General features: G+C 40.8%; 1 protein-coding gene across 4 annotated transcripts in view; it reads left to right on the top strand.

Annotated features, from left to right (window-relative positions):
- The window catches only part of DOCK4 (dedicator of cytokinesis 4), a 420,789-nt gene that overhangs the window by 173,767 nt on the left and 219,068 nt on the right, over window positions 1-27,954 (top strand). For all 4 annotated transcript variants that reach the window (XM_084616809.1, XM_084616807.1, XM_084616808.1 and 1 more), the window contains exons 6-8: window positions 901-1,049; window positions 9,882-9,966; window positions 13,938-14,089. In XM_084616809.1, coding sequence (XP_084472935.1) covers window positions 901-1,049; window positions 9,882-9,966; window positions 13,938-14,089 — 386 coding nt within the window. The remainder of the gene's footprint in view (window positions 1-900; window positions 1,050-9,881; window positions 9,967-13,937; window positions 14,090-27,954) is intronic.

Below are 27,954 nucleotides of genomic sequence, written 5' to 3'. Positions count from 1 at the left end.
GGTTCAGAAGTTACAGATACAAGGTAGTGATGTGACAGAGGATTTTGACTTCTCATGGGGATTGTGCAGCAGGGGCAGCTGATGTTCCTGTTTTTATGAAGCTGTTCATAGTAACAAGGAAAAGGGGAAGAGGAGATACCATGCCAGGATAAGAAGAACTAGCTCTGAACACAATGTTTTTCAAAACTCTGTATGTTACATCATCAGATCTTAAAGATTCAAAGCACTTCCTCAAAATAAGGTTCTCCAGACAATATAAAAAAATATGACGACGTTAATTAATGAGAGTTGGAACTGGTGAGGGAAGGGGACTGTTGCTGTCCTTTGGTTTTATGGGAAATGAAATATACTTTGTACTTCTAGAGTGAAGTGTACCCTTATATAAATATACCATTGTGTAACTATGATGGGAAAGTGTGGGGAGAAGTAGTCATAAGGCAATTCAGATAATTCCCTATGTTTGAGAGTCAAGTTAAGCAGAAGGTGCCTGTCAGGAAAGATGTAAAAACATGTACTTATAGCTATTTGCAGTTGACCCAGGATATACACTACCAGTAATCAGGCTTGCCTAAATAAGGACTGAAACGGATTCCTTGCTCCTCAGGCCAGCAAGAAGTAGTGAAGGCTATGGAGGTAGTGGTTCAAGAGTAGCCTTTAGTGAACACAAGTAGCTTGTGCGTGAAGTGATGTTGAGTCTCTGAATAGATTTGTTCCTACCCTCCTCACCCGTTCTTTGAGGGAGAGTCACAGTATGATGGGGCAAAGAGGAAATGAAGCACATGAGGGAGAAGTTAGGGAGGGTCCTAGAAGAGCTTTTGTTCCCCCCTCACAGTGTACCTGTTTGCATTGTTGACCTCCTCAGCTGGTGTATACATAACTGTTTGTTTGTGTATCTGACAGAGAAATGAAGGGGATCTTTTTCATCGACTATGGCATATAATGAATGAAATCCTGGACCTGAGAAGGCAGGTGCTTGTTGGCCATCTTACCCATGACCGGATGAAGGATGTAAAACGGCATATCACTGCTCGCCTGGATTGGGGCAATGAGTAAGTAAGCGTTAATAATAGAAGCAGTTATGGTAACACAGTCATGATAAATGAATCACAGCGCCACAATTTTATGCTCATGGTAACGTGTTAAAATAAGGAACTGGTGTGTGGCAGAAATGCTGAGTCTGATGTCAGCATTTTCTGAGGACTCTTTCCCTCCCATCAATTCTTTTCTGTAAGAGGGGTGGATTTGGACCAGCACATTTTATACTTTGAAAAGAAATGATTTGTAGCTTCACTTTATTTAAAAAATAAAACAACCACAAAACAAAAAATAAAACAAAAAGCCCAACAAATATTTGCTTTGTCTTGGCACTTACCTAGCAATCCTAGAAATGTAGGGCTAGCAGGGATCTTGAGGTGAAAGGTGACTTCCTTTTTAACACCTTATCAATACATGCAAGGCCATATCCTCACATGGTATGCTGATTCATGACAGCTGAGGTTTTGGTCCAAAATTTTTAGTTTGATTCTGTCATGGGTCAGTTTTTACCTGGGCAGCTTCAAGATATATTAAGAAACAAATAAAAATTATTAAAGAAAACCAATCAGATTCCTGCATTTTGCTTTTACCTGAATATTATTTAGGAGAGCTAAGTAAATCAGATACGCTGTCACCATTTTGATAGCAAACAAGTATTTTTTTGCCTTTGTATTTAGGTAAACTCATACCATATCAAAGGCTTTCACTTCACTGTTACTAACTGCATAACAACAGCATGAATTCTAGAAATAAAAAATTAATAGCTTAAAGTTTTGATGTTGAATGTGGTTTTAACTTTTCCAGACACCGCTCATGCTGATCTTGACACTATCTTGCACAGTTTGAAAGGCCAGCAAGCTCATCTCTATTCCAGACACACTGCACGTAGGAAAAATAAACACAATAGGCTACTCTCGACTCAATATTACTTTTGAAAACAGATGCCAGGAAATGAAGTGTACTCTTAGAGTGATGACATCTGTATACGTATCTAGCTTTCTGCCTCTAGCTTTGCAGCATGATTTTGAAAAATTGAGATTGTGGAGGGAGAGGACAAACTGCACTGAGATTAACCTGCAGCTGACCTGTCGTACATTACTCTTCTTTTGCTGCTGTCTTAATTACAAGGACTTTCTAGCCTGATTTTTCGGAAGTGCTGAGTCACATGTACTCCTGTTAAAGTCAACAGGAGCTGTGACTGCTCAGCACCTCTGAAAATCAGGCCACTAGTTTCTAAAGCAGTGTGTCAATTTCTGCTATAAACTTAACTGGTCATTGGGCAGCTTTTCTGCCATTATGTTTGTTCTTTTTGTGATCCATGAGGAATAAGTATGGTCTGACTTGAAATTATTATGTGAGAACATAAAGCCTGATCCTAAACTCTTTGAAGTCAATGGGAGTTTTTCCAATGACTACAGTGGATTAAGATCAGATCCACATCTTAGAGAATTTGAAAGAAGATAAAGTAACAGGTGATACTTCTCAGGATAAGGGATGTTGAAAGATTAATTAAAAATACAGTAAAAGGGGGCAAAACAGAGAAAATAATTAACAGAATTGGGGAGAAGGAGTAAGGAAGGAAAAAATGAATCCTGATTTGCAGGTGGAATCTTCTTTTGTAATTTTCTACCGTCCTTTTACACCAGTAAATAATTTGCTCACCCATTGTTTAGAAACCAAGGTGATAGGCATCTTAGAAATACTGAGGAGTGGTATTTAGTTTATTACTAAATCGAAGGAGGATATTGTACACTTTACAGATGTTCATAACTACTTAAGTATTACTGCTGGCTTTGATAGAGTAAGCAGATGAATTCTAGAAACAGACACTATCTGCAGAGGGAGGAAATCATCAGCAGCTAGTCTTTATGAAGAAAGATTCTTTTTACTTGGGTTGCTAATTTCATTAGTTTTTGGGTGAATTGGAGAGATGGGAGGAAAGAAATAAAAAGGGAAGAGAAGGAGCATACTTGTTCATAAGATGGTCAGTCCTGCCAGGCACAGAGAAGTGCTGAGTGCCCTCAACAATCATTGAAGCCAGCTCATATTGAGGGTACTCTGTACCTTGCCAGATCATTTCCAAATAAATTATTGGGTTTTATTACTAGGTTTTTTTCCCATTGACATAATTTCCTGTTACTCTTCTTTACCTGTCTATATTCCATCTTATCCACTGCCCCTTCTATTTCTCAAGCTAATGGTGTGTCAGCTTCTTGTCACACCAGTCTCTCTGCATCACCAGCAAACTCCCCAAGACTCTGCCAGACTTCACCTTGCCTTGCAGATAACACCCCTGAGTTTCCCAGAAACGTGTCCATAACGTCCAGCTCCTATCACTTGTCACTCATAGAAATTACCAAGTTTGCTGCTGCCAAAGAGAGAGTGCACACACCAGCCTGTTAGTCAAAGACCCACACTTGGGGGCATTCTGCGCCAAAAAAATTAATAACTAAAAACTACACCAAAAAAATAAAAATTCTGCACCTAATATTTTAAATTTCTGCAAATTTTATTTGTGAAAATAACACTACATAATCATACCAGTTTCTATTATTTTGGTAATTTATGTCATAATTCCTGTCAGCAAGTATGTCTGTAACAATGCAGACACACACAAAAATTCCCCCAGGAGTAGAGAGTTAAAGAAATCCCTGTAACAACCCAGTTTCTGTTTCTCTACCCCCTTTCCCCCCAGAGCCCAGCTGGGGGGCCAGACAACCCACAACCCCTTCTCCCCAGAGCCCAACTGTGGGGGGCCCGCCAGCCCAGATACCCCCACCTAAAGCCCAACCCTTCTCCCCATAGCCCAGGGATCCACAGGGAGAAACAGCCTAATGCTCGGTCTAAGGCTTGCACAGAGTTTCCTGCGCACCATTGTCTCCTTCCCTCAAGGCGTGCTGGGAACTGCAGCTGCCAGGAACCTCTAGCTCCCTCTCCCTCCCCCCAGGATGTCTTCTATGTGCAAGCTGGGCTCTGCAGAGTCCAGTGACCCCTAATGGTGGCCAGCAGCACTGCAGCCCATTTCTGTGGGGGAAAGGAAATTCTGCGCGCACAATGTTAATTTCTGCAAAATTCTGCATTGTACAGTGGCACAGAATTCCCACAGGAGTATCACTTCAAGCTTCTGCCATTTCCAGCCCCACAGGCAGGAGGATCCACCATTGACAGACTCAGAGGGTGCTGATCCCTTTGTCCCCTAAGTGATGGATAAAAAAGGAGTTCCCTTTCTTTGTTTTTATAGTCTGGAAAACCTTTGAAATGTATTCTTTAAAAAGTAAACCCAGACAAAGTTCCTCTCCCCTGCTGCGAATTCTTTGGGGTGCAAGCTCCAACCCCTTTTTTCATCATCTGGTCAGCTTGCTTTCTTGATTGGCTTGATCACTTTGTTTATCTTAGATGCAAATGTACTTTCATTGCCTTTGCTTGTAATCAAGCCATTCTGTTTTCTCATCCGCCTGTTAGCTTGATACATGCAGACAGGTAAATCCACATTCTTTTGTCTAGGGCAGGCTTGTTTTATCAGCTGCCTCCAAAAGATATTTTCAGAACATTTTTCCAGCACACACACAAGTCTTTATACACAGCCTATACATACAATCACTCAATGATATTCATGACCATAGAATCATAGAAGATTAGGGTTGGAAGAGACCTCAGGAAGTCACCAGCATGTCACCAGTTTTTGTATGATACCTTACAAAACACTGATTGTCTAGTTATTCTGACAACAATGTGGTTGGGTGTGCCCTTTGCTAATTGGCATAAATGGGCTACTGTGGTCACAGTGTCCTATGTCTGGCAGTGGTCTGTACCACATTCTATAGGAAGCCTTCTCGATTTATGTACCTAGATAGTTATACAGTGCTGTACATGTATAGTTGGGAAGTTCTTCTTGACCTTTTCAAGAGATTGGCTTGCACTTTGACGTATGTGATTTGAATAGTTAGGTCACTCTAAATTGTATAGTGCAAATGTTTTTAGTAGGCATAAAAATGATCAAATCCTTTGAAGCTTACAGCTATAATATATAGCTCTATAGCAGTAGATTCCTTTATTTACCAATCTAGCATACCCTTCAGAGTCATGTTCTTTCTCCCACCCATTTTCTGCTCCAACAAAGCACATATGGAGGTAGAAAGGAAAAAAGAGGGCAATGATCAGCCTCCATATCTATGCAGTTCTTGAGAACACTGCTGAGAATGCCAACATGGGTGTCAATTGTGATAATGAGTTTTGTAATAGGAACATCTGTCCACTGAAAACTGGACAAACTACCAAACCTGGACTGAATTTGACCCAGTGACTTAAAAGTCTAAAGCTCCATATTCCATGATCAGAACCTAAGCCATCTAGTTACACATACCTTTTTTCTTTTCATATTTAGCCTCCTTAGAACCATTATCTCTATTTGAAAACTAAAAGGTTTGATTTATTAGCTTGGATACTTAGGGAAAATTAAGGCTCGGCCAACGGAGGGTTCCTTGTGAGTGCAAGGACCGAGGACACACATTCAGAGGCAGATTTATAATTTGGATGCAGGTTTTGGGGAGAACAAATCAGGGACCAGCTATAACAACCATCATCAGCACCAGCCTCAGAGGAGGCAAGATGAGAATAGGGCTGTAGCATCGTTTCACCTCCCCTTCACTTCATATCAGTAGGCCTGCTATACCTGCTGAACAGGTGTTCCAAATCCTGCTGACCAATACACGGGCTACATCTACACAAGGATAAAAGAACCACGGCACAGCCACGGCTCGCCAGGTCAGCAGGCTCAGGCTCGTGGGGTTGGGGCTTTGGGGCTAAAAATTGCTGTGTAGACATTCAGGCTCCACCCTGGCAGGGTCCCAGAGCTCAGGCTTCAGCTCGAACCCAAATGTCTACACAGCAATTTTTCAGCCCCAGGGCCCAAGCCAGCTGACCCAGGCCAGCCCTGGGTTCTTTATCCCTGTGTAGATGTACCCTCTGTGGCCTCCATAATAAGCCTAACTGAACACATGGTTTTATATTTCAGTGATGTGTGTACATAATTCCAGAAACCCTTTATGCGGGGCTGAGTGGACACAAGTCACTGTGTTTGTCCCCCATGCCCCTTTTCTTAGCAACAGGGGTAGTGCTTCACATCTATATTGTAATGGGTGATGGAGAAAGAACTCTGAATTCTGTTTCACTTGACAATACTTCATTTGTTGTTGATAATCTTCCAAACCTTTTAAATGTAAGTGAATCTTGTCTTCCTTCCATAAGGGCGCCTTCAACTTTCATAACTGAACTTTGCAGCCATTTCAGTCTTGATAAGATCTCTCTTATGCCTTAGAGTTTATTGATTACTTAATATTGCAATATGTGAGAAGTTAAATTCCCATTGAGTATAAGGGTAGGATGAATAATGCTTTTTAGTTTTCTCTAAATGCCAGATTAACATGTAGTTTAAGACCTTAAACAGAAGTATAAAAATATTGAGAATGATACAAAAGTTGTGTAAAATACAGTGTTTGGTTTTAATGTTGTTAAAAAACATTGCATACAAAATACTAAGTCCAAGGAAAACTTAACCAGGCAACATTTTGGATAGCAACACTAGATCTACTTAATAGTTAGCACATGAATAAAATGAAAAACTTCACACAGTGGTCACAATTAAAAATTTCTGTGGTTTGAAAGAGATTAACATTTCTCATTTTAAGTACAAGGAATATTTTACAAACTGGAATAATCTTTTAAGTACAGCCAGTGTATGTGATTATAGATTGAGAATCCTTTTTACAGTACATCTTTTGCTAGTAGATACCAATATTCTGGTAAAACAGTGATTTTTTTTCTTGCCCCTATATATGAATTTTTAAAATGTAACAGAATAAGAACTCCCATTAGTTAGGCAAAAAAACTTTGATGGTACCCTTGGTGTGCCACAACTTTTCATTGCTATTTTTTTCCTCTGTAAGGGAAACAGAACTCTGGAGCAGATTTTAGTACTTTCTGCTCTGTTGTCTGTCATAATGTGTACTCTAAAACCTCTTCCAGTGGATATTATTCTTAAGGAAACCAGCTGCTTTGGAGAGTGAATGTGTGTGTGTTTTCTTTTATTACCTTGAAAAAAGATATAAATGAGTAAAAGTGTTTGTCATATAAATTCTTTTATTTTCAGTTTTCCCCAATGTGCATGAAAACGGTTGCTATTCCCAACAGAGCCAGCACTGGATACTTTGAAACAAAATGTCATGGGACTGATTTGTAGGCAGTCAGGCCTACTAGTCGGAGTTCGAATGCCAGAGTCAAGGGGCAAGACAGGATCAAAACCAGGAACTATGGCTGAATATCAGAACCAAAGTCAGAGTCCAGATGCCAGAGCCAAGGGTCAAGTCAGAGCCAGGAATCAGAGCCAAGGGTCACAACTAGATTACCGGGAGTCAGGGAAGGCAGGAGCAGGGGTGATTCTGAGGCAGCAGAAAGACTGGGACAGGATGTGAACAAGACTGGGTGCAGGGCAGAGTCTATACTGGAGCTGTGGAGGAGATGATCAGGAGCAGAGCTTGGAGAGACACGAGCACAGGAAGGCAGAGAATCCATGGGTGTGGTTGCTGAGCAGCCAGCAAGCTACTGCTGCAGCTGGGTTTAAGAACTGGCCTGCTAGCTTCCTCAGCCACTCAGGCAGGGCAGTCCATCAGGCAGGCGAGCCAGTTTGTTAGGGTTTCAGGAGTACTGAGCAGGCGCAGCTGCAGGGCCTTACTCCTGGCAGAAAGTGACAGTGTGTACTAGTAGGCTGGGCCCTTCCACAGCGATCATAATACACAAGGAGATTGGCATGGATGGAGTTCCAGACCGAAATGCAACAGGATGCACAATGTGGGTGACAGCAGAACAGGAATTACAAATACTGAGTGGTGTGTGAAGCAGTTTGTGTCAAGGAGTATTTTAAATGTGAAAAACCTGTAAAACAAAATAACTTTTTAATTCTTCCCTCCCCTAGTCCATTATCTTTCACCCTTTATTTTTGTTCTCATCATCCTTCCGCTCCCTTGTGTTCCATTTCCACGAGCCAAGTGTGACAAATTCATTTTTTTAAATTAGTTTTTTAAAATGCTTGCATCAAGCCCCAAATTTCACCACGGACCCACCATTAGACACTGCTAATAAGACTGCATGTCAGCTATCTGGCAAGGTTACATTGCCTTTTCCCATCTCAGTGAGAAGGAAGACTGGGAGACGGAGGAGAGAGAGCTTGTGCCCAGACATGCTGGAGCTTAGCCCCTCCTAGTGCCTTAAAGCCCACATGGGCTTGAGCCAAGCAGGGGATTGAGGAGCAAATAGGCACTAACACCATCCCACACACACACCATCTCTGCCCATCCTGGCTAATAGCCACTGATGGACCTATCCTCCATGAATCTATCTAGTTCTTTTTTGAACCGTGTTATAGTGTTGGCCTTCACAATATCCTCTGGCAAGGAGTTGCCCGGGTTGACTGTGTGTTGTGTGAAAAAATACTTCCTTTTGTTTTATTTTAAACCTGCTGCCTATTTATTTCATTTGGTGACCCATTCTTGTTGTTATGACAAGGAGTAAATAACACTTCCTTATTTCATTTCTCCTCACCAGTCATGATTTTATAGACCTCTATCATATCCCCCCTTAGTCGTCTCTTTTCAAGACAAAAAGTCTCAGTCTTATTCATCTCTCCACATATGGCAGCCGTTCTTTACCCCAATCATTTTTTGCCTTCTTCTGTACCTTTTCCAATTCCAATATATCTTTTTTGAGATGGAGTGACCACATCTGCATACATTATTCAAGATGTGGGCGTACCATGGATTTATATAGAGGCAATATGATATTTTCTGTCTTATTATCTATCCCTTTCTTAATGATTCCCAACACTGTTAGCTTTTTTGACTGCCACAGCATATTGAGCGGATGTTTTCAGAGAACTATCCACAATGATTCCATGTCCTGATTAAACACAGAAATCTCCAACAACTGTGCTGTAAGTTACTGAATTTGTAGGTGCATCTTCAACTATCAGAATCTTTGAGGAGCCCTATAACAAAAAAATTGTTAAAGAACTGTGTCCTAAGAATTTTATGCTAATCGGAGGGACACAGACCTGACTTACTTTGAATGTCACCTGTTCCTGCTTACATAAGAGATTTTCTTTTTCAAGAGTTGTCTAATATTTTAAAGTGCAGCTCTCCTGACTGTTTAAAATGTCATCACCTTAATTAAGCACATCTGCACCATGTGTGTATTCAATGTCTTAACTTCTTACATCAGTGACAAAAATAAGCTTCCGCTACATTTTACTTCTGTTAACTCAAGTTTGCTTCATTATTTAATAAAGGCCAGAAATTCAAGTGCAGTTGATAAAGTTGGGTCTATATAAAAAGGAGCTAATGCTTTCACATCTGCTGAATTTTTTTTTTTAACTGTCTCTTTGGGTTTCCATCTGACTTGACATTACAAATCACCTCAAAGTGTGCTATCTGCACAAGAGTCAGGCTGGAATATAAATTAACAATATTATGTAATACTAAAAGCTGTGATGGAACACATCCCAGTGTAAATGTTACACAGCAAAAAGGAGGGAGAAATTATCAATGGACTTATAATTAATTACGCACCTTCACACAATGACCTTTAAAATATATTAGTGGCCAGCTGGAATCCAGGCATGACACCAATTAACATGCACAGTATTAGACATGCTGTTTCCATCAAAATTCTAATATAGGGAGAAACAATGAGTTCAAAATATGCACAAGCAAATAAGGAAAGCTAGAGAGTCCTAAATATAATTTTTTCATGTGCTCTGGAATGTGTGCCCATTATTTCCATATTCTCCTTTACAGGCAGTTGGGGCTAGACTTGGTTCCAAGAAAAGAATATGCTATGGTGGATCCTGACGAGATCAGTATTACAGAACTCTATAGGCTGGTAAGTAGATAGCAACTGTGCTTTCCGGGGGCACCCAGGGTTGTGAGAGCCCTTGCTACCACGTACCCTTAGCATGAGGAAGCCTTGTTTGTGCCTGCTGGGGTCAGCTTCCCAAATCCACTGGACATGGGCCACACAAGGACTCCCTCTAGGCCTATGCAGGCCCTGCTGTCACTCCACAGGTTAGCAATTGGCACACTCCGGCACTTGAGCCCTTCGAGTTTGTACCTGGAGCATCCAGCCCCTGGTCTACTGGACACTTGCAGTATTTACAGATTCACTGCTTCCAAAGAAGCAGTATGTGCCAGCTTACCAGTTCCACTTCAGATCACTGCCCAGTTATAAACATATCAAAGCACTTAGATATGTGTATAGTGAAATAAAGTGTAAGTTTATTTAACAAAACTAGAGATTCAAGTATTAGCAAATAGAAATATTGGAAACAAATGGTTACATAATAAATAAAATCATAACCTGCATTCTAGACTTAATTAACAAGATACTCTTGTGCAGGGATCAGCAATGTGTCCGTACACGGACACAAGTGTCCACTGTAAAAATTTTGAGGTCCGTGAAGGGCACTCATGGGCGGTTCCCCACAAGCAGCTCCCCGTCTTTGCTATTGCTGATGGAGGCGTGGCCAGGTGGCTCTGTGTGCTGCCTACGTTCCCCCTCCCCGAGTGTTGACTCCCAGTCCATTGGCGGGAACCGTGGCCAATGGGAGCTGCAGGAGCTGGAGCGGGGATATGGCGCTGCTTGAGGTAAGCTCTGGGAGCTGCTTGAGGTGAGCACTGCACAGAGCCTGCACAACCCCCACCGTCCCACCCAGCCCTGATCCCCCTCCTATCCTCCGAACCTCTTGGTCCCAACCTGGATCACGCTCCTACACCCCAAATGCCTCAGCCCTACCCCAGAGCCTTCACCCACAGCTGGAGCTCTCACCCCCCACACCCCAACACCCTGCCCCAACTTGGAGCCCCCTCCTGTACTCCAAACCCTTCAGTCCCAACCCAGAGCCCTCTCTTGCACCCCAAATCCCTCATCCCCAGACCCACAGAGAGCCTGCACCCCCAGCCAGAGCCCTCACCCCCCCACACACATCCCAACCCCTTGTTCCAGCCCAGAGTGCCCTCCTGCACCCTGAACCCCTCATTTCTGGCTGGCTGTGACCCTGTTTTCATGAGAAACACTCTGTCAGTTTGTCTCTGCCAAGGACTCTGTGTGTCCCCTGGCACTCCAAGAAAAAACACATTCCTTTGTTTTTATTCATAAACCAGACACCCCATCCCTCACTGTTTGTTTATTCCTGTAAATTTCCTCTCTTAGATTTCCCAATCTCTCATGCCTCATATGCAGTACGTATTGTGAGGCATATAATACAAAAATCCAGACAGGGAGATAGGTGTCCAATACCTACTGACTGAAAGGAACATTTCCAAGGTGTGTCTCTTCCTGGTGACTGCCTTAATTCCAGGACCTTAAGAACATAATTTTTAGTATAGATACATAACTCCTTAAATATTATCCGTATATACATTTCACAGAGATCATGATGACCAGTGGGCTACTGGCCCTCAGAAGAGATTTCACATTCCACCCTTTGGTGAACTATTACATAGATAGAAAAGGAGTACTTGTGGCACCTTAGAGACTAACCAATTTATTTGAGCATGAGCTTTCGTGAGCTACAGCTCACTTCATCGGATGAAGTGAGCTGTAGCTCACGAAAGCTCATGCTCAAATAAATTGGTTAGTCTCTAAGGTGCCACAAGTACTCCTTTTCTTTTTGCGAATACAGACTAACACGGCTGTTACTCTGAAACCTGTTACGTAGATATCGCTCCCAGAGTATCCCGATAAAACCTGATGCACCCCCTATGTCCAATGACAGTTGGCATTAAGAGGTCCCTAGGTCACTGTATCTAATTATCTCTGAGTTCATTGTCTAATTCAGCTGACATTTCAATGGCAATTTTCACTCTTAGTTAATGCGTTCAAAATAAAAAATAATTCTAATGTCTGCATCAGTATCTTTCTATTGATAACATAATGGAATTTGTCTTGATATCAGAAATTTCTTTGGGGCTATTTTGATATGTCTGTAGTTATGAGAGATGCTTTCATTTGAGTTAAACTTTCCAATGACTCTGTGTGTGTGCGCGTGTGCTCCCCATGTTATGTGGATGTCCTATATCATCACTGAAACCATTACAATTCTGGAATGGTTCCATAAAAGCTTACTCATGAGTAAAATCATCTGAGATGCTTTCTTTAATACTGTAACTGGGCCCTTAGTTGCATTAGGCTATGCCAAGATTAATGGAATTGAAATAATATATCCATTGTATGAGTATTGTCACTCTTAATCATATTGGGTTATGGGGTCTCTTCAGCTAATATAATAACATGGATGTCAATAAAGCTATAAGAGACAACTCTCCTTTCGGCTTCTCAGGACACAGAAAGAACAAGAGTACTTGTGGCACCTTAGAGACTAACAAATTTATTTGAGCATAAGCTTTCGTGAGCTCACGAAAGCTTATGCTCAAATAAATTCTTTAGTCTCTAAGGTGCCACAAGTACTGTTTTCTTTTTGTGGATACCGACTAACATGGCTGCTACTCTGAAACCTGTCAGGACACAGAATGATCCATTTTATTTTATGGGAAATTATCATAATTATTTCTCAAGGGGCCTGATCTATACAAACTCCACTGAAGTGAACGGAAAGACTCCAATTGACTTCAGTAGGATTTGGATATGACCTATGGTAATGTTAAATTGCTGCAGTAATACAGATCAGAGTCTTATCTGCTTAAGTTTAAAAACTTTTTTTAAACTAAGTTTTACTCTTGTTAACGCAAATGTATTTCAATAATTAACATGGGCCATAGAATAAAGCACAAATGATAAGATTGGGCCCATATAAATGTGAGCTAGCATATTTACATTTGCTAATATTCTTGTTTTTTACTATATATTCTGATTGTCATTTGACTTGACATTACAGGTCACCTGTTTCATTGTGGTGTCAGTTCAGTATTTGGGTTACGTTTTGAAAACACTGGGTTGATCTTTCTCAAAGTTCAAAACTGTATGTAGTATTAGAGAATCATATTTGGACACTTAATATGAAATATTTTTCTAATTATGTGGAAAGGAAACTGTAATCAAGTGAAGAAAAATGAAAAATACAATTAAGTGGAAAAACGCTGACTACTTCATAAGATTAGCTAAATTAGATAAGAGGAATAAAAGAAATAAAATTAGCTATTGCTAACATGGGCAATCTTACTAAAATTAGTGATCAGCTAAGAGACATAAATTTTAAAAATAAAAAAAGGAGAAAAGCAAAAGATGTTAGCTTACATTGAGGATTAAGTACTTTGGAAGTGTCAGCTTTTAAAATTAAATTTTTTCATCACAATGTAAGAGACCGAAATAGTGCTACTTGATTTTTTTTTTCCAATCCTGGGTTCTGTTAAAATGGTCAAACTATAAACTGATAAATGAGGTTATTAAGGGAAAAAGCAACTCACCTACAGAGCAGTCTGGCACAGATTATACTATGTCAAAGTGAACCTTTTGGTTTTAGAATAATAACTACAAAGCAACTGTATAGTATATTTTAAGGAGCAATTCTTTAAACCAGATGTTGAATAAAGCTTGGGTACATACCTGCTTACGGTGGTTTTAGGTTCTGGTGGTTAGAAGAAGGAGCTGGAAGTTTAGAGGTTAATGGATTCTAACAGTCCCAACTGAGCCAGTGTGTAACCCTGATTAAGTCAAAATAGACAAAAATCAGTTGGCTCATTGCAGAACAGGTGCTACATCTAAAATGAGGGGTTTGGGATTAAGTAATTACCCCCACATTTAGAATGTTTAACTAGTACTATGTTTAATGTATTAGGCTTTTTTATAAATATTTGAACCTGCTGATACATGTGGTTGTTGTTGATGCCAATATGTAGATGGAGCATCGTCATCGAAAGAAAGACACTCCTGTGCCAGCAAGCAGCCACCATCTTTTTGTGCAGATGAAGAGTCTGATGTGTTCCAATCTGGGAGAGGAACTGGAAGTCATCTTCTCACTGTTTGATAGTAAAGAGAATCGACCAATTAGGTAATAACGTCAATTTTCAGAAGGACTTAGATTAGTGTGTTCCATTAATCTTACATGATGGAGGTAGTTGTGATACATTTAGGACTTGCCTACACAGTGTAGCAATGCTGAGTATGGGGGTCTGATTTCTAAAGAGCACTGATGTGTTACACATTAAATGGTCCATATAGACCCTGCTGATGTCAACTAAAGGTTCCCTAGTTCAGGGGTTCTTAACCTTTTTCTTTCTGAGGCCCCCCCACCATGCTATAAAAACTCAATGGCCCACCTATGTCACAATAACTGGATTTTTGCATATAAAAGCCAGGGCCGGCATTAGGGGGTAACAAGCAGGGCAATTGCTTAGGGCTCCATGCCACAGGGGCTCCTGCAAAGCTACATTGCTAAGGCTTTAGCTTCAGTCCCAGCTTTAGCTTCAGTGGCAGGGCTAAGGGCACTGGGCTTCAGCCCCATGTGGTGGGGCTTTGGCTTTCTCCTCTGGGTCCCAGCAAGTCTAATGCTGGCCCTACTTGGTGGACCCCCTGAAACCTGCTCGTGGCCCCCTCAGGGGGCCCCGGACCCCAGGTTGAGAACCACTGCCCTAGTTGATTCTCAGACTAATTAATGCACAACATGTTAGTGCAGTTTAGAAATCACAGCCCTGTAGTGTGCAGCACCCCACTCTGCAGACAAGCCCTTAGTTTTACTTTCAGAAACAGGTATAGGATGGCCTTGATTATTAGAGGAGCATTAGTAACTTTGAAATACTATCCTAGTTTCAAATTAATTTCTTTTCTCCACCAAGTTCTTCACTTTTTTCAAATATTATTTTGCTTTTGTGTGAGAGGTTGGAGGTGTGTGCCTCCACGTGCACGTTTGCACATACAGTATTTACTTTGTAACGTGGGGGTCATTTTTAGCTGCTCCTTCTCTTCCAGCAGTCAGATTGCATCCATATTTTGCTGCCACTTCCTCCATAATGTTTCTAAGATCCATTTGCTTTATGTTCAGACTGCCAAAATTCTGTCCAGGCCCTTATCTCCTGTTTTGATTACTGTAACCTTCTGTGGACTCCTTAATAACCATGCCATCCCTTTCCAGTTTACACAAAATACAGCTTCTACTGTCATCCTCCTTTGTCATCACTGTGACAATATCTTCTTCCCCCTTCCACTTGCAAAACTGGCTTCTGTGGTTCTGTGGGGCTCATATTTTTTAATTCCCTGTGTTTTCTTTTTTAGTCACCTTTTGAATCTGGATCATCAGTATCACCAATGCTGGTAGTGGTGAGCCCCAGAAGACAGCAAGCTTGTGCTGTATGTTTCTCAGAAGGACACAAGAGAAGGGGATGGGGTGGGACAACACTGTTGTGTTGCGGGCAAGATGGGGAGGAGCAAGGGATGGGGGTAGAGCCATGGAAGTGTTGTACAGTGCTCACCCCCATCCTCTGCACTCATCTGGACAGGAGAGAAGATAATCAGGGGATAGGATCATGCTGCATTTTGTCCACACTCAATATACGTGAGCATAGGGAGGGGAGCCCAGTGTGGAAGAGTCTCAAGGGTCTGGTCTGATAGGAAGCGTGTCAAGGACTTTGGGAATGTGAATCATGAAAGGCTTCCTGCTCTCCTGGGTACAGACGGAGTGTAGGATGGAAGTGGGCAATGTCTTTCTGCAATGAAGGAATTTTGAGACCAGACTGCAGGGTAAACATATCTTAGGTAAGATGGCACAAAACCTCATGAAGAATTAAATAAGTCACTGGTATGGGATCATTAATAGGATAATAGTTGTTAGTAGCGTGAAAACAAATGGCTTTTATCTGTGAGAATCTTTTCATTCATGGCCGAGGGAATGTTTTGGATCAAGTGGAAATCATGACAGAATTTGACAAAATGACATCTGACCATTTTTGGTAGAAAAAGGGCAAGGAGATGTCTGCCTGCTATTTTGGAGGAAAACCACCCAGAATAAATTGATTCTTGTTGCTAGTGAGATCGCGCAAACATCCGTTACTAGGATCAAAACTGCTAGGTACTATTATGTAATCCTAGACGGCACATCTGACATTAGTCACCTAAAACAGTTCACTGTCATATTGAGAATTGTGGCCACCTGTGAGTAGGAGGCATCAAGGAATATTTTCTGGAATTCATTCCAGTGAATGGCAGAACATGTGAAGGGTTAATTGAGAGAGAGCTTCAGAACTTGAAGGAACATAATGTGGACATTTAGGATGGCTGAAGGCAAGGGTGTGGCAATAGTAGTATGAAATGCAAGAAACTGAAATGCTTTTATGTGAGCATGCACAACTTCTAGAGTTATCAGTAACCCACGTGCCTGCCATGATCTGAACCAGGTTGTTATTGACAGTCCATTCCTCAGAAATTGTGGAGTTGCTATTTAGAGTAGCTTTACAATCTCTGTGCTTTCTCATCACCTCACTGGCAAATCTTAAAGCATGTTGCCATGATTCCAAAATAGCGTGGTGGGAAAGCAGGATAAACTCTGTGAAAGCAGTTTCCTATGTATTGAAGCGTTTTTTGAGATGCACTACTAACGAATGCTGAAAATATTGAAACCAGTAGAGCATGAACTCCTTGTAGATGTTGCCAAACTGGTAAATGAAGTATCAGTCCTACGCAATGTTCCCTCTAATTTTTTTCCTTCCATGTGCGGAATGAATTTTGTTATGTGCACCGATATCGAGGTAATGTGCAGATGTGTGCCACCAGTAGAAACAAAAAACCTAGATGAAATGTATATTTTTAAAAAGTTACCAATAGGGATAATTACTCCAGCCAGGACAGGTTAGTTATTTTAGAACTCACTACTCAAAGAATTAGATTTAAGTATAAGAGAGAAATAAAAATTATGAAATGCATAGACCAGTCAAAACACTAAAATAACACACTTTGAAAGAATAAAATTACAGAGAATATATGTGAATTGCAGGAAGTACCAAGAAGCAACAACAACAATAATACAAGTATGTGTTGGGAGGTGAGTGTGAAAGACTGTGTGTGTGTGAGAGAGAGAGAGACACACACACACACAGACTGTATGTGTGTGAGACAGTGTGTGTGCACTAGTTGCTGGAGAAGTCTATGAGAGATGGTGCATTGTCTCTTTAAGGCACTCACTCACCAGGCTCGTTCAGACTGCAGCAGCTCTCCTGCTCCTGAGCCTTGTCTCCCCCCCCCCCCCACCTCCTGGCTCTGCAGAGATGGGATACATCGGTGGGGGGGACACCCTGACATCAGCACCCCCCACCCTCTGTACAGCAAGCAGGCGGGGACCAGGAGCAGCTGGCCAGGGGCTCCAAGGCAGAGGGCAGAAGCAACATGGATGCAAGGCAGCAGAGGGAGGGGCACCTGAACACACGGATGTGCGCAGTTCTGCTAATGAAGTGTGTGGCGGTTGATTCACTCCTGGGCAGCTGCGCAACCATGCAGCTTATAGGGAACACAGGTCCTACACATTCATTATGTGCATAGAAGAATGGTATGATGTGCTTGTTGACCCGAACCATGTCTGCAAGATATTTCAGAATGCTTCAACTAAGGTGTCTGTCTAATTCAGGCTTCTTTGTGCAAGTCGTGATGAGTTAGAGAAAAAACAGTGGAATCAATTCTGATCAACCACCTGCTGATACCGCTAAGGTAGTTAAGGAACTAGATTTATCATTTTAATTCCTTGAAATAAGTAAGAAAAGATCTTTGATTAGGAATGGCAGGATGAGAACGTGCACGATCCAGAACTCTAATTCAAAGTGGATTTCTTCAACAATTTGCTGGGTACAGCATTAGCCTCACTTGTGTGTATAGCTATTTTCTGAGTTCCAACAAAAATGTGGATTTTTCCATTACATCACATGCAGTAATCTTTCAGAAAATATACTGAGAGTAAAGTACAGAGCTCTGAAAATGAAATACCAGTAGACAAAACAAATAATCATTCTTATGAAGAAGGGTTGCAAAGTCTTGCTGAAATGATACAGACCTCACCTTGATCATCAGTTTTCTTGTGAAGAATAGACTGCAGCAGGCTTGTTTTCACACCTGTGGTGCACTGCATGTTTTTGCATTTCTGCCTGTTAATGTAGCTTCTGTAGAATGAAACTTGACAAACTTAAAATGGTCAGGACATATTTGAGGGCTTAAGTGAGCCAATAAAGACTCTCGCGATTTGACAGTGAAAGCAGTACAACATAAACTTTCCAGAAACCTTACCTATAATAGCTAAAGGAATTTGTACCTAAAAACGGTAAGAGATCCACTGGACAACTGAAGACTATGGCGCTCCGTGTGTACATAAATGTCTGTCATGCAGATCGGTTTGCAACACATCCGTTATACATTTGTTGCTGTTTTGCTAGGGCTGTGGAGTTATTTTTGTTTTTTAAATTGTATCAAAACTCAGGATTTGCTATTTTGATGACCAGTACAACTTAAAATAATTAAGTGACAGCTGTGTGGAAATAGCAAAAGCCCTGTGAAACTGGAGTGGGTAACAGCTGTAGAGATGTGCTTTTTGTCACAGCTGAAAACACTTCTGTAAATATTCCTTAAGACAAAACACCAAACTATTTGAGCTGTTTGAGAAATTATGTTCATAGCTGTGCAAATGGCAGTACTTGCAGGGCTTTGCTGCTTATCGAGTTGAAAGACATTAAAGACATTAGTGGAATTAAACTGTATTATAACAGCTACTTCCTGATAAATGGACTCTCCATTTGTTCATAATAGGGTGGGTGTGTGTGTGTGTGTGTGTGTGGATTTGGTAGGAAGAGAAGATGCTTTCTGCTGTAAATAAATAATTCAGTGGGACTGTATGAAGGAAGAATCCCCATCATTTTTATATTAGGTGGGTAAGGATAGTGTCTTAGCCACTACTACCCTCCAGAAAGCATTAGAACCACGTGATCTGTACAATGGAATGAAAACTACAGATGCAGAGCACGGATGCCTTCTCTGTGAAAAACAAAGCTATATGCTGGCATATTTTTCTTGTTAGTAGCAGCCTGTGCACCTTGTGTTAACTAGCTGATGCTCGTTAATCAATTTCAGAGTAATGAGTAAATATTTAATTGGATTTTGAAAAAAATACAATTTTATACAAATTGTAAGTAAATAATTATAGCGAGGCATTGGTTGGTAGTTGTTTATTCATACAAATGTGAATATGTAATGATAGTAAAGTTGAGAAAACATTTTATTTACTTTCTTTTTTAAACATCAGCAGATTTTAAGTATCATTTTACTCAAATGTAAAGTAAGCCCTTTACTCATATGAATAGTCTGAATGAATGATTACAGGGGATTACTTGTTGAAGTGTAAGTCTTTTGCAGATTGGGACTTATTACTCCAAAGTTGTGAGTTCAGTAAACTTGGTAGTAATAAATAATACATTAACAAAGTACACTGATCTGTTATCAGAGACATGATCTGCGCTAATCTCTTAAGTATGAAGTGCATGTGGAGGGAAAATAGAAAAGAAATGGGTGTACTAATGGCAGTATATAGACTATAACAGGGTTCAAAAAAGAACAAGGTAAATTCATGGAGCAGAGGTCCATCAATGGCTATTGGCCAGGATGGGCATAGATGGTATTCCTAGCCTCTGTTTGCCAGAAGCTGGGAATGGGCGACAGGGGATGGATCACTTGATGATTACCTGTTTTGCTCATTCCCTCTGAAGCGCCTGGCATTGGCCATTGTAGGAAGACAGGATACTGGGCTAAATGGACCTTTGGTCTGACTCAGTGTGGCTGTTCTTATGTTCAGTTTCATTCCCCGACTCTTTTGTCATTCATGCAGCACCCAGCTCCCTTTCATGTGGTTTGCAATAGGTCTGTATTTTTTAAAGTTTGTGTTTTTTCTCATAACCTCAAGATTTGACAGACTGTATGTAATTGAAATACCAGTTTAAAAAAGTAGTCAGAGAAAATTAATACCTTTAATGTTTAACAGAAGGGGTTTGCTCTTTTTCTATGGAACACTTGATTTTTTTATAAAATATTTTCTCCACACAAAATGTAGAAAATGTTATAACAGAAGTTTCATTTACCCATACTTTATGAGTAAATTTGATTAAAGGACATTCATTGGGCTAGATTCTGGTCTGTGGCAGTGATTTGCTGAGCACAGCAAGGATGGGTGGGAATTTAGGGAGTTGATTACTACTCCTCACTTCTCTGCCCTGCTGCAGCCTGGAGTTGCTTAGAGCAGCCTCTAGTCTGCAATCTTCCAGGCTGCTCTTAACTAGGCCAACTGGCAGCAGCCCTCAAGGGGCCATCTTTCAGCTGAGAATAGATGGAGCATAGCATGCTGCAGCTCTACATTCCCTTTCCTCCCTTGACATGCCCAGTGTATTGGGGCTTTAGAAGGTAGTGACAGAAGAACTGGCTATGTCAGCTTTGTGCACACTGGAAATCCCCAGTTGGAGCAATGCAGTTTGTTTCCACTCTCTTTGTGTCACTTGAGTGTCACAAAGGGAGCAGGACAATGAATCCTCCCCATTGTTCATCAATAAAATTTTAGGCATAATGAAACTGAACTTTTTGTTGCATTTTACTAAGGGGAAAAATATATTGTCCCACTAGAAAGTAACTCAGGTTGGTATTGCCTTATTTTTTCCACAAAGTGAATTGTGTTTTACGAGCTACAGTGTTAATTATTTGCACATTTTTAAAGCATTTTGACATACATGGATAGGGTATATAATCTTAGACCTTGATACATGTTGATGATTTGATCTTGTTACGATCATGTCATTTCTGCAAAATTCACAACTGCTGATTTTCTAATCCACAGTAGGTAGGACCTGTAAGTTTCAGAATAGTGCTGGAAGGGTTTGATGTTATCTTCTTTCTTTCCTTTGGGGATACTGAAGTGATTCATGGTATCTCTGTAACATTTCTGTGCTTTGAAAATAAAAAACAAACAAACTTAGTAATATTGGAAAAATGATGGTTTAATAAACTGAGTTTCGTATTAAGGTTCAAGAAAGAGTTTGTCCTCTGGCCATAGTGAAGTTTAATTTTCCTCACAATGTTGTCAGAAGCAGAACAGATTTACAATCTAGCCTTTGCATTATGAACGGGAATGAGGGGTTGTTTCCATGACAGGACTGAGAGATTCTCATTGACACAAGTGTACCCTAGCAAGCAAGCCAAACCAAACAATGGACAGATAGAATAATGGTGTAAGAGCTTTAGTTAGTGATTTCATTTAGGAACAGAATCAAGCCCCACATGAATAAATAGGAAATCACCTCATGATGCACTTCTACAGTGTGTATATATAGTCTCTCTTTGGATTTAGATATAGAATGTTTACAAAGCACTTGAGAGTACCTGGATGAAGGGTGTGATACTGAATGTATATTGTATACTGTATATACTGTGGAAATTATTTTTATTTTATCAAGGTTGAAATGTTGTTAATTTTTTTATGATTTCGTCATTGAGAGTTGTCTCATTTCAATACTGTGGTTGTCAACCTATACATTTATGGGATTCACATCTTAACAGCTAAATGTGTCCTCAGATGATGGGTGGCTTCTCAGGACCGAGCCCGGTTCATTGTTCATAAACAGTGCGTGTGCGCGCACACCCTGGACCCAGCAGGAGAATGAAATTAAAAACTATATTGATTCTCCATAACTTCTGGCTTGTACTACTTTGTTTTTGTAGTCTTGAGTCAGTATTTTTAATCAGGTTTCAGAGTAGCAGCCGTGTTAGTCTGTATTCGCAAAAAGAAAAGGAGGACTTGTGGCACCTTAGAGACTAACCAATTTATTAGAGCATAAGCTTTCGTGAGCTACAGCTCACTTCCTCAGATGCATATCGTGGAAACTGCAGCAGGCTTTATATATACACAGAGAATATGAAACAATACCTATTCCCACCCCACTGTCCTGCTGGTAATAGCTTATCTAAAGTGATTTCCAGCACTTTGTCCTTACCCATAACTACTTCACATTTGGGGACAATGTATACCTTCAGATCAGCGGCACTGCTATGGGTACCCGCATGGCCCCACAGTATGCCAACATTTTTATGGCTGATTTAGAACAACGCTTCCTCAGCTCTCGTCCCCTAAAGCCCCTACTCTACTTGCGCTATATTGATGACATCTTCATCATCTGGACCCATGGAAAAGAAGCCCTTGAGGAATTCCACCATGATTTCAACAATTTCCATCCCACCACCAACCTCAGCCTGGTCCAGTCCACACAAGAGATCCACTTCCTGGACACTACAGTGCTAATAAACAATGGTCACATAAACACCACCCTATACCGGAAACCTACTGACCGCTATTCCTACCTGCATGCCTCCAGCTTTCACCCTGACCACACCACACGATCCATCGTCTACAGCCAAGCTCTGCGATACAACCGCATTTGCTCCAACCCCTCAGACAGAGACAAACACCTACAAGATCTCTGTCAAGCTTTCTTACAACTACAATACCCACCTGCAGAAGTAAAGAAACAGATTGATAGAGCCAGAAGAGTTCCCAGAAGTTACCTACTACAGGACAGGCCTAACAAAGAAAATAACAGAACGCCACTAGCCGTCACCTTCAGCCCCCAACTAAAACCCCTCCAACGCATTATTAAGGATCTACAACCTATCCTAAAGGATGACCCAACACTCTCACAAATCTTGGGAGACAGGCCAGTCCTTGCCTACAGACAGCCCCGCAACCTGAAGCAAATACTCACCAACAACCACATACCACACAACAGAACCACTAACCCAGGAACTTATCCTTGCAACAAAGCCCGTTGCCAACTGTGCCCACATATCTATTCAGGGGACACCATCACAGGGCCTAATAACATCAGCCACACTATCAGAGGCTCGTTCACCTGCACATCCACCAATGTGATATATGCCATCATGTGCCAGCAATGCCCCTCTGCCATGTACATTGGTCAAACTGGACAGTCTCTACGTAAAAGAATAAATGGACACAAATCAGATGTCAAGAATTGTAACATTCATAAACCAGTCGGAGAACACTTCAATCTCTCTGGTCACGCGATCACAGACATGAAGGTCGCTATCTTAAAACAAAAAAACTTCAAATCCAGACTCCAGCGAGAAACTGCTGAATTGGAATTCATTTGCAAATTGGATACTATTAATTTAGGCTTAAATAGAGACTTGGAGTGGCTAAGTCATTATGCAAGGTAGCCTGTTTCCTCTTGTTTTTTCCTACCCCCCCCCCCAGATGTTCTGGTTTAACTTGGATTTTAACTTGAAGAGTGGTCAGTTTGGATGAGCTATTACCAGCAGGAGAGTGAGTTTCTGTGTGTATGGGGGTGGGGGGATGTGAGAACCTGGATTTATGCAGGAAATAGCCCAGCTTGATTGTCATGCACATTGTGTAAAGAGTTGTCACTTTGGATGGGCTATCACCAGCAGGAGAGTGAATTTGTGTGGGGGGGTGGAGGGTGAGAAAACCTGGATTTGTGCTGGAAATCACTTTAGATAAGCTATTACCAGCAGGACAGTGGGGTGGGAATAGGTATTGTTTCATATTCTCTGTGTATATATAAAGCCTGCTGCAGTTTCCACGATATGCATCTGAGGAAGTGAGCTGTAGCTCACGAAAGCTTATGCTCTAATAAATTGGTTAGTCTCTAAGGTGCCACAAGTCCTCCTTTTATTTTTAATCAATTATTCTTTTTGTATGTTATGTTTTATAAGGCAATATTGTCAAATCATTGATAACAATAGTTAGCATTTATGTAGTACTTGTCATCTTCAAACAACTTAACAAATATTAGCATATTAATTTTTCCAACATACTCTGTGAGATATTGGGAATTCTTCCCATTTTACAGATGTGAGGGCCTGAGCTAAGAATAGGTAAATTGAGTAGCCCAGGATCAGAGCAAGAGTCAATGTAAAAACTTAGAAGTAGTGTTCGGGAGAATCCTGGTTTCTAGTAATTTGAAGGTTTCAGAGTAACAGCAGTGTTAGTCTGTATTCGCAAAAAGAAAAGGAGTACTTGTGGCACCTTAGGGACTAACCAATTTATTTGAGCATAAGCTTTCGTGAGCTACAGCTCACTTCATCGGATGCATACTGTTTCATGCATCCGATGAAGTGAGCTGTAGCTCACGAAAGCTTATGCTCAAATAAATTGGTTAGTCCCTAAGGTGCCACAAGTACTCCTTTTCTTTTTTAGTAATTTGAAGTGACCTCATCATGACAGTTCACTGGAAAATTGTTTTCCCATCCTGCAAAATCTTTTGAGATTTCAAACATATTCTCATTCTGTGATGGGATGAAACTAAGACTTTTCAAAGTTTTTTTTTTGTGAAAAACGAGAGAGATGCCCCAGAATAGCCCGTATCCCAGTGGATAGAGCACTCACCTGGGATGTGATAGTCTCAGGTTCAAGTCCCTGTTCTGCCTTATTCAGACCAGGTAACTAATGCAGTCCTATTTAGAGAAGACTATGTTAATATGAAGTAGGAACCTTTTAGTTCATGCCCATAGTGTCCACAAGGGGGGATTTCAATGCGGCATTTTGGTGCACATACCCATAGTCTGGACTGCGAGGCAGTTTAGCCATAGCCTTGGAACCTTGTTAGCATAACACACTGAGGTTGAAAGAATGCAACAGTTTGTTTTTTGGGTTGATGTAAAATGGTGGATGGTAGTATTGATAGGCAAATATTCAGAAAGTTGAATAGTCCTTTAGCTTTGTGACATTGCGTTCAATGGGAAACATGCAGTATTTTGAATGTGTACTGTTAAGTCTGCATATGGACACTCCTCCATTATGGTGCTAAGTGCTCTGTGGTTATTTGGATTTGTTCTGGGGAGTTTTTGCCCTCATACCAGAACAAAAGATCATTTAAATTAACCTCTACTGTAATTAGGTCAAAATGACAGAGCTAGTAAGTGTTTAACGGGTTACACACACTTAAGAATCCATGACAATTTTGTGGTTATTGCCCCTTTATTTCTCTCTGAATAAATCTGACATCTGATCATAGTGTGTTTTCCTCCCCTTTTGCCACTTGCCAGCTGTGGTAGTTTGTGAAACAGTGTGGCCTCAGCATAGCCAGAGGGACCAATTACATTGGAGCTCTGATAAGACTGATTGTTTAATCAAAAATACATTGATTTTTTTAATCAGATCTTGGAAAAATGCAGCTTATCTGTTTTAATTCAAATTGGTTTTATAAGCAACAAGGGTTACAGTCATAAGTTGGGTGACCCTCTGAATAATTTAAATTATCTACTCTGACTTGGTTAACTTTATGTCTGGTCATCAAAACGTTCCATTACTGCCAAGAATAAGAGACATACATTTGTGTAAGTAAGTTATTTTGTATGTCAGTCATTGAGAGGCACTGTTCCAGTGGATAGGACGTTGGACTGGAAGACAGGAGATCTGGCGTTTGTTCATGGTTTGTCTGACTCATTGCATGTCCTCTGTTAAGGCCTTTTAGCTTTTCTGTGCCCCCAATTTCCCCATCTATAATATGAGGGTTAAAACACCTTCTTTATTAAATGCTTTGAGATCCTCTGATGAAAATAGCTATATCAATGCTAAATATTATTAATTATGTACAGCACTTAAGAAGAATACAGTTTGCCCAGTAGAACACTATATTAATTGTATACGTGTATCAGAGTGAATGAAGTATAGACATTTTTCTTCTCAACAGCACTACATCCATCTAGTGTTATACCTCACATTCTTACCTGAAGGCTATAGTTTAATGTACAATAGCATGTGCCAGTTTATTGCAGCTGTGATTAATTTAATGAGTACAAAGTGGATGCAGATAGTGTTAAACAGGGTCTTCCAAATAGTTGTTAACATTTTCTGAGGCAAACCGTACTAAAAGCTGAGCTGTGTGTGAGAGCAGGGTAATCTTGGTTTTAGTATTTTTAGGTCTCTTCAGTCTTGAACTTGCAGACCATAAGTGCTTACATACTACAGTGGTAAGTGCTATAGAAAATCCTAAATTAGATGGTAAGACCCTATGCAGATTGACACAATTATATCTACTCTCCAGATAACTGCTTTATCCCATTTTCCTCAGAGGCTTTTACCTGTAGTGTGTGGAAACTGCTAACACAAATTTAAATTCATAACACATTGCTAACTAGAGATCTCTGCTGCTTTTTTATTTAAAACAGAGGCTGCCATCATCTCAGAAACCTGAAATGAAAAAGGGAATAGAGCGTATACACACCCTAAGTCTGTTTGTTCCGATCACAAGTATTCTGTTCTTACATAGATTGGTATGTAAGAGAACAGTGCACCAGCACCTTCCTAAAATCCCAGTTGCTTTGCTGACCCTTAAATCTCTGCAGTATTAGTGTCTTTGTATGTTATACTTCATCTGATACATTGCAGCAGAACGTGCAAGTGATTTGTCTCTTGTTATTTAGTAAAACTTACATTTGCTAACAAAGCACAAAGCTTCCATCTAATCATACCTTTTCTAAACCATTTGGTTTATGGTGTTAGCATTGTCCAAATAAGGTCATCTATTAACACAACAATTATAAGGTAGCAATTCAGAAGGGTGGAGATGTGTATACTTTGTGACTGTGTCAATATGATATGAAAGTCTTGCCAAAAATGGCTCATACCTGTGGACCCGTACATATGAGGAGCAAAGATAAATCCCCCTCTTTCCATCACCTTGAACTCCCTTGTTTTATAAATATCATATTGTCCTCAGAAGAGTGCACATTCATAAACTGTATAGACAAATAGGGGTAGGTCATTTATCCTAGGCTAATGAGAGCAAGATGTATTATGCATTTTCCCTTTTGTGCCCTTGGTTATATTCTTAAAGGTTACAATACACTTCCTTTCTCAACCATGTAAAAGAATAAACCAGAATTATCATTTAATTATCCCTATGTAGTACTCTCAACTTCACCTTTTTAAGTGGCATTAATATAAATAATTAATCTTTTCACATTTTCCTCATTCTATTTTACAATTACTTTCAAATAGTACTTTTGAAAATCCATTGCAACCTATGAACTGCAGTCTGTCCATTTATCAAAATGTCTCCTTCTTTGCATGCGTGTTGATTTTTTGGTGTAGGATTACTCAAGGGCTGGGCTGTTACCATTGATTTTTTATTTCAGAAATAAAAAAACATTTCAGCATCTGTGTTTAGGGAGGGAAGCATGTGGAGTACTGCATAAAGAGTTGCATGGATTTTGGAAAAGGAGGAAAAGAGTATGTTGTTTCCACAAAACCTGGTTCAAACTTCCAAACTTTGAGATCCTTCACCTCCCTATGAAAGCCCTAAGAATCCCATTAAATCAAATTTACACATTTTTCTGAGTGAGTATAGGCTGAGAATACTGCCTCCCATGGCCTCAACTGAGCAAGAAGTCTAAGCATGTGTATCCCTTTAAGCTTGTGAGTCAAAGGGACTATCTTTAAAGTTACATATGTTTAAATATCTTACAGAATTGAGGCCTGTGCTCCGAGACCAGGGCTTGGCAACCTTCAGTACGCGGCCCATCAGGGTAATCCGCTGGTGGGCTGCGAGACATTTTGCTGACCATTTGCTGACCATCCACAGGCACGGTCCCCCGCAGCTCCCAATGGCCGGAGTTGGCCGTTCCCAGCCAGTGGGCGCGGGCCACAGGGACGTACTGGCCACCACTTCCTGCAGCTGGAAATGGTGAACCACTGGCCACTCGGAGCTGCAGGGGGCCCTGCCTGCGGACGGTCAACGTAAACAAACTGTCTCGCAGCCCGCCTGCAGATTACCCTCATGAGCCGCATGCCAAAGGTTGCCAACCTCTGTCCTAGACGCTGCCATCTGTGAATGCAGGAGAACAGAACAATTCAAACCTGCATAACAGTAC

The sequence above is a fragment of the Lepidochelys olivacea genome (genome assembly GCF_965140295.1).
Source record: "Lepidochelys olivacea isolate rLepOli2 genome assembly, chromosome: 1".
NCBI lineage: Eukaryota > Metazoa > Chordata > Testudines > Cheloniidae > Lepidochelys > Lepidochelys olivacea.
Note: the sequence above shows the minus strand (reverse complement) of the source record. Positions and strands in the feature narration are given on the sequence as shown.